This window comes from Pteropus vampyrus, unplaced genomic scaffold (genome assembly GCF_000151845.1).
Source record: "Pteropus vampyrus isolate Shadow unplaced genomic scaffold, Pvam_2.0 Scaffold1, whole genome shotgun sequence".
NCBI lineage: Eukaryota > Metazoa > Chordata > Mammalia > Chiroptera > Pteropodidae > Pteropus > Pteropus vampyrus.
Genome location: NW_011888782.1, coordinates 3236560 through 3244806, shown reverse-complemented (window position 1 = coordinate 3244806; position 8247 = coordinate 3236560). Strand labels below are relative to the sequence as shown.

Below are 8247 nucleotides of genomic sequence, written 5' to 3'. Positions count from 1 at the left end.
CAAGGTAAAATTTTTACCTAGGTAAAAATTGGGTGTTCAATTAGTTTAGAAGAAAGAGAGAATGTATATTGGGTATAATCACTATTATCTACCTTTCCCACTTTCCTATCAATCAGTATCATACGCTTTTGTCCATTTGCTTAAATATTATTTTGCAACACTTTTTATGTTGGGAAAAGTATTCCATCATATAGATATAACATAATATGTTTAATATATCCTAAATTGTTGGATATATAAGTCCTTGCCAATGCTTTGCTCTTATAAAAGTCTTGCAGGGATCATCTTTATGCACAACCATGATTATTTTCTCACTTTTTAGTCTTTATTATTATTTTTTGCTTCCATCATTCTAATGAAGGATATTCTATTTAAGATGCTTTGTGAATCTGCAATAGTTTTACTGAGCTCTTTCAAAGGTACATGCCAAGAGATACTTGATGTGACTGAGTTTATCTCATTCTGGGATATGTGCTGTCTTCACATATTTCCTTTGCAGATATATGCTTTCAAATAATTGGAACTAGAAGTTGGTAGCACTCGTATGGGAAAGAACTGTAATCTTTCAATTATATTAAAAGCTAATTTTAAACTCAGACCAGTTCAACTGAAGGTTTAAGGATGCATCCTGGGCCAGCCCTGGATTTCCTCTGGCATATATACATTACAAGGCAGCAGGAAGAAACAAGACCTGTATTGCCTCCTGAGAGATAAATAGGGGACTCCTTCAAAGTGGTAGTCACCTTGGTCTAATACCAACTATTAGGGCAGAGGAGGGATGTATAATGTGGTCTCACGGAGTTTACAATTATGTGACCAAAAAAAAAAAAACCCCTATTAATGTCATTATAGAATATCTGAATGGGAAGATATCGGACCAAGGTTAGGGCAAGGGCCATCCAAGGAAAATGGCTATCTTCCATAAAGCCTCAGTAGATGGCTTCTTAGTAATTCAGTGGCTCTCAAATATTGGTATCTGACTTAGGTTGGGTTCCTCAGAAGCAGATGCCAAACAAGGATTTATGTGAAATTGATATATTAGGAAATACACCCAGGAAAAACTGGAGATTGGTAGGAGAAGTGGTACCAGGAAGTGGATGATAAAGCCCCATGGAAGGTCAATTCCACAAGACCATTCTAGAGACAGTGTGGGTTATACCTTAGAGTTGTCTCAGTCAGGAACAGTGTAGTTAGAGAATTTATGTGCCAGCACAGATGAAGAAAATGTACATTTCCATACACTTATAGCTCAAGTGCCAAGTAAAAAGGGTTCTAATAACCCGCAAACTGACATAGGTACTAGTTGTTGGAATGAAAACACTGGGAGTCAATGTGCACAAAAATGGTAAAGAATTTGAGGGATTACAAGCAGAATGCCAACCATATCTATTGTAAATTTATCAGTTTTCCAAGGATCTTGTAACTAATTCAGTGGCCCAAGCCCTCCCCTAAACTAATGAATCAGTCTCTGAGGGTAAGGCCTGGGCACCTGCATTTTAGTAAACTCCCCAAAGAACTCATGCTAGAACCACACCTTAGTGAATTTGCCATGGTCTAGAGGTGGTAGCCAGCTTGGTAGTTTCAGAATGGTCAAACACAGAGAACTAATCTATGTTGACTTAGTCACTGCTATATCCACCACATCTGGCACAAAGTAGGTATTCAATTTATTAAACAATACTTCATTAAATCAAGGTGAGACTCACAGTAGCCAAACCAAGAGATTGATGTATAAAAAAAAGAATAACAATTATCTTCGTAATGAAGACTGTCAATGCCCAGAGGTCTGGACATTCCTCTTCTCTGAGAAGTTCATTCTGTCCCTGTACTCATGCCAAGTGAGAAGCTAAATTGTAACCAAAAGACTACTGGAGATTGTGAAATCAGAGCAAAGGAGTTAGTTTTATGACTGAAATATCTAGTGGCATTCAACTGGGTGGATGACTGTATTTAAAATATATATAGCTCTATCACTCTCTGTATAAATACAGGTGAGGCCTTGGGCCAAAGAACACATTTTTCTTCAACACTGTCCAACCAAACTTTTTTGCAATGATGAAAATGTTCTATGGTTACACTGTCCGATATGGAACTGAAGAGCCGATTTTTAAGTTTTATTTAATTTTAAAATAGTTTAAAATTAAGTAGTTTAAATTTACATTTTAATAACAACATGTGACTAGTAGCTAGTGTGTTGGACAGCACAGCTCTAGGGAGGGTTGCTGGCCTGGGATCAACCTTTTTTTTTTTTTTTACAGTGAACTGCTTATCTTTGCCCTAATACTTTATGTGTTGATTTCATAGTCTAATTCTCAGAGTCAAACTTATTTGCAGGATTTCTGATTTCTTAAGGACCAACTTCCCTAGCTTGACATAACTGTAAATAGCTATAAATTGCCAAAAGGTTGTCAAGAAAGAAAATATTTCTGAAATGACTAAATTATCTAGTATTTTAAAGATCTTTCATATACTCAATGAGATAATTGCATAAATAACCTAAAGTTTAGAAGTATGCTCTTTCTCCTACCCAATTGTAACAAATGACTAGATAGACTTGTAAACAGACCATTAGGAAAATTAAAGCACTTTTTCTTAGAATCTGCTCAATAAAGGAAGGAATGTGGAGAGCTCTTTTACTTAAAAAAAAAAATTGTTGAAATTTTGTGATGTACCAGGCCTACTGGGCAGAGAACTAGACAAAGTCTCTGCTTTGGTGTAGCTGGCATTCTGTGGCAGGAAACAGGTTGTGCGCGTGAACAAATGGATAAGAAAATTTCAGAAAGTAATTTCTGAATGGAATCATAAAGAAAACAGACAGGCTGATAGGGTAGACAGTGACTGATGTGCTTTCATGGAAAGGGAAGAGAAGGCCTTTTTGCAAAACAGACACTTGAGTTGGCACATCCATGATGAGATGAGATGGAACCAGCCATGTGAATTTTGGGTAGCGGGGGAAGAATATCTCAGGAAGAGAGGAGGGCCAGTGCAGAAGCCCTGAGGCACTTTCAAAGTACTGAAAGAAGCCCAGTGTGGTTGGAGCACAGTGAGTAAGATGAAGAATTTCTGAAAATAGAGTCAGAGAGAAAAGCAGGGGGAAAGATCAGGCCAAATTTTTTTTAACTTCTAAATGCAGTGATAAATCATTAAAATAGAAGCATAATATGGTCTGGTTCTAGCTTTAAAAATATCATTCTAGTTGTTCTGGGAAGAAGAGGTTATTGGAGAAGTAAGAACAGAAAGTCATCTATCCCGCCCCAATTCTCAAGAAATAATAAGGCATAATTGTCTAAAAAGGAAGGTGTCAATATTGCAAAAACAATTTGACTTAGAGCCTGGAGACTCAGGAATCTGGTCCTTACTCTTTTATCTACTGGCTGTGTTGACTTTAGGCAAACCACTAGGCTTGGCTCTGTTTCAATTTCCTCACAAGGTTGTTGCAAATTTTGAAGGAGAAAATGGGCATGGATGTACTCGAAGTGTACGGGGTCTATGCAAACCTGAAGGATCCTCATTCTTTAGAACCTTCACAGCCTCATGTTCCTCTACAAGCCCTTCTTGCCAAGTTCTTTCCATAGTCTCTCTAATTAACCAAGAATGCACTTTCCATTTTCTGTCTTTATTCCAGGCTGTGTGGATACAAAAGAGGCCGATCTCTATTTCCTCATCGATGGCTCAACCAGCATCCAGAAAAAGCATTTTGAGCAAATCAAGGACTTTATGTTGGAGGTGATAGACATGTTTAGCATTGGCCCAGACAAAGTCCGAGTTGGAGCTGCACAGTATTCACATAAGAAGAAAGTGGAATTTGATATTCATATTTATACTAATGATGTGGACTTAAGAAAGGCTGTTTCTAACCTTAAGCAACTCGAAGGCAACACTTATACTGGGGCAGCCCTGGATTTCATGCTGCCAATCATAAGAGAGGGAAGGAAGAGTAGATCCAGCGAGGTTCCATGTCACCTCATTGTGCTGACTGATGGGAAATCTGCGGATGACGTCCTCGGACCGGCTGAGAGACTAAGGGCTGAACAAATCACCATCCATGCAGTTGGCATTGGGGAGGCTAACAAAACACAACTGCAACAAATCGCTGGGAAAGAAGAAAGGGTTAACTTTGGGCAGAACTTTGATGCTTTAAAAAGTATCAAAAATGAAGTTGTTCACAGCATCTGCACTGAAAAAGGTAAGCAAAACAAGAAAAAGCTTCATTCTCTGCTCATAATTTGTTGCTTCAGGCAGTCTTATAGCCAGGCTGAGACAAGGAGTGATGTAACCCCGTTGTCTGGCTAACATTTTCCTCACTTTCCTTATCACCATGGAGGGATTCAGCCTCTTACTTTAAACCAATTGCCAAGATTGGAGAATTCCTCTATAGACAGCTGCCCTGAGATCATCTTGTAAGTCAAAAGTAGGAAGGTTGCTAAAAATGTTGTGTCCTTGACAAAGCTCGCTGCTGTAGCGGTAAGAGACTCTATTCTGTGTGTGAATTGTGCATGTGAATATGCACGAGCATGCACTAATTGAGGCAAGTGAGTATAGTGGAAACAAAATGGGCTCTAGCTTTAGGTAGATTAGAGTTCCACTGACTTTTCTACTTGAGCTTCAAACTTCCTTATCTATAAAATGAGGTCAACACCTACATCAGAGAATCCTTACAAGGTTAGCATAACAAACACCAATCCTTATTCCTCTATTATTAATGCATGTCTAGAACATATGCAACTGTTGTTTGCTTTTATTTATAACAGAAACACATATTTGCATTTTTGTCCTGATTAAAAATTAAGTAACAATTCTTAGGAAAAATACATTTGCAAATGCCTGTATCTGATTGTTATTTATCTTATTAATAATAGCCATTTACTAACTGAAGATGGTATGTGTCGATTGCTAGTATTAGCAGATGAAAATATTGTCTGCTGAGACACATGTTAGCCTACCGGTTAAGAGGAAAGATGCTGGAGTGAGAGTCAAAGTTCAAACCCTAGCTTTATCACTTACTAGCTGTGGACCTTGTATAGGTTACTTACTGTCTATCTGCCTTGGTCCCTTGTGTGCAGCCTTATTGTGTGGAGGAATGCCTGGCACATAGTAAGTGCTACTTAAAATTAGCTATCGCAGAAGTTGATTAAGTTGTTCAGTGATGAGGAAAGGAAAAGAATTCTCACTTATTTGAACTTAACAAAAGTTAAAAATGTGTTGGAATTTTCTCCGAGCCACTCAAATAAAAAAAAAAAAAATAACCAATAAACAAGCAAATAAGTTGCTACTTAAGCAAAATCTTAAGTCACCATTTTGTTCATTGTTCTCTCTGTTATGGATAGTAGTGTTATGGACAGGGTTGGGTCTTAGAAAGAGTACAAGAAGAAAGGTTCCCTAATGTTTCCTGGGCTTGATGCCCAGGAAATGGAAAGTAGATTGCATCTCAGGTCCTCTCAAGGGAGAAGGTCTTACACCAATTTGAGGAGCTGCAGTACATCTCTTACAGGTCAGGTAGTTGCAGCTCAGGTGTCTGAACACTGGCACATCTGAAGAAGGAGAAAAATCTGTGGACGAGAAAATGAGCCATTAGACGGTCAACAGAGAGGCAGGAAACAATGAACCAAAGCTCCAGAGTCTAGAGAAACACTGACTAGTCTCAGAGCAAATGTGGATAGAGTGAGACACAGTATATTGGTTAGAGAGCAGGTGGAGTGGCTATAACAAAAAGACCCCAAACTATACAGTACAGAGTGTTATTTCTCTCTTGCATAATAGTCCAGGGTAAGCAGCCCAGCTCTAGTAGAGACTCTTCCATGCTCAATACATCGCTTCCATCTTTATGTCAAAAGCAAAACTCCAATTCTCACCTTGCATTTGTGGAAAGGAAGAAAGGGCTAGGGGAGCATTCCATGCTCAGTTGTTTTAATATGAAAATCCAGAGGCATTCAAATCACTCCTGCTTATGTCTGTTGGCCAAAACTTAGCCACAGGGCCACGTCTAGCTTTAAGAAAGACTGGAAAATATAGTCTTTACCTGGGCAACCATCTATATAGCTGAAACTTTATTGACACAGAAGAGCCGGGAAACAAATATTAGAGGACAAGAGGCAGTTTGTCACAAATAGATACAAGGAGGTAGAGCCTGCTAAACTGTATTTAAAAGTCTACTTAGAAAGTAGGAGTAGTGAAAGCGAGAGAAGTCTTTTGTACTTCATAGCAGGAGGTCTTTGCCAAGGCCAAAGTTATCTTCGGTGACCTCCCTATTTCTTTCAGATGGCTCCAGAGAGGTTTGAGTCTCAAATGATGGGTTTAGTCCCCTCTGGTGGGTCTTACACAACACAAGTAATTAAAAAATAATTAGCGTCTTTTTATTCTTCTATGGCTGATGCTAATTGTTCATTTTTAAATAGTATGGGATGTACTCTTCGAGTATTGAGGGAGGGGCTGGTAAGAGAATACAGTGATAACAGATAGACAAAAGTGATAAGACTAAAAGGACTCATGATAAAGGTAATATATTTGCATATTTTATATATATATTCTTACGTATATATACACACAAAATCTCTATTGCAAATTAATCATGTTTTTTCCCTATAACTTACAGAAATTGGTTTCCTATGCATGTATATATGTACACATACATATATACATGTGCATATATTATGTCCATTTCCAAACAGTAGGGCATCTACAAATTTTACATATAAGTAAAGGGACAGTTCATCTTGAATGGATACTGCTTACTAACACACTTATTATCTCTAGTAAAAGCTCTTCACTACAGCTTCTAGTATTGATTTATAGTATTTATCGAATCACTTTAAATTACCCCAGGAAATTGTTCTATGTAAAGATTACTTAGAATTTTGTTTTTCAAGAATATATATAAAACACTGGAATATTAGTCCTATGAGTGCAGGGAATTGATTACTCCTTCTCTGATTTCTTTTTTCTTTTTTCTTTTTTTTTGATCACCATTACATCTTTAACACACATAGCCTGATGTTTGACATTTTATACATTTCAAGAATTATGAATGAATGAATGATGAATAAATGATGTATGCACACATGAATGAATGAATGAATTAATTAATACAAATTTTAGGAGTTGCATTTCCTCTTTAAAACTTCTTGGATAATCTTCAATGGATTTCTGATTTAGGATTCCAGTCAGCAGGCTTTTACTAAAGAAGTCAATATAATTTTCAGATACAATAGCAGTTCCTTGAGTTAATTATTGATGTTTTCTGATTTAATGCATTTATTTCTGCTTTACTGTTTCTGCATGTTCTAAGAACCATGCCAACCTGGTTAATTTCTGATCTTCTTGATAATATGCAGGATGTGAAGACATGAAGGCCGACATCATGTTTCTGGTGGACAGTTCTGGAAGTATAGGACTTGAAAATTTTGAGAAAATGAAGACCTTCATAAAAAATCTATTAGCTAAGGTTCAGATTGGTCCAGACAAAACTCAAATTGGTGTCGTTCAGTTTAGCGATTATAATAAGGAAGAGTTCCAGCTTAATAAATACTTTACACAAAAAGAAATTTCAGATGCAATAGACAGAATGTCTCTCATTAACCAAAACACTTTGACTGGAAGTGCACTAACCTTTGTAGATCAATACTTCACTCACCCCAAGGGGTCCCGTTTTGGAGTCAAAAAGTTTCTTATCCTCATCACGGATGGAGAAGCCCAGGACAGTGTAAGAGACCCTGCCAGAGCTCTTCGGGACAAGGGTGTGATTATCTTCTCTGTGGGGGTGTATGGCGCCAATAGGACTCAGCTAGAGGAGATCAGTGGGGATGGCAGCCTGGTCTTCCAAGTTGAGAAATTTGATCATCTAAAAGCAATAGAAAGTAAACTCATCTTCCGTGTGTGTACTCTCCATGGTAAGTGACTCTCTTATCTGTTAGTCTCAAGGACGGGAGCTGTTGACTTTGTAGAGGGGTGAGCAGTGGGATTGTACTCTGGGCTTGGCCTCTAGCTGGACTTTGGTGTTAAGTTTCGGTCGCATCTATGTTATGGTAAAACACCCTTGATCTCCAAGGATATTCCAGATTAATAATTTTGTCAGGTAATTTGGCAACAAAATAATCTGGCTTCGATGACTTTAAATACATTGCAAGAAGGTCTCAGAATTTTACATTAAACTTCCAACTCCTTCGTACCTGTACGCCTAAATTTTTAACCCCCGATGTTTTTAATTCCCAGAATTGTTTCTTGGCTAATTATAACCATTGTTAAGCAGTA

General features: G+C 37.7%; 1 protein-coding gene across 1 annotated transcript in view; it reads left to right on the top strand.

Annotated features, from left to right (window-relative positions):
- Window positions 1-8247, top strand: part of COL6A5 (collagen type VI alpha 5 chain) — an 80924-nt gene that overhangs the window by 6717 nt on the left and 65960 nt on the right. Inside the window, exons 4-5 of the mRNA XM_011385030.1 lie at window positions 3626-4186; window positions 7332-7886. Of these exons, the coding sequence (XP_011383332.1) occupies window positions 3626-4186; window positions 7332-7886 (1116 nt within the window). The remainder of the gene's footprint in view (window positions 1-3625; window positions 4187-7331; window positions 7887-8247) is intronic.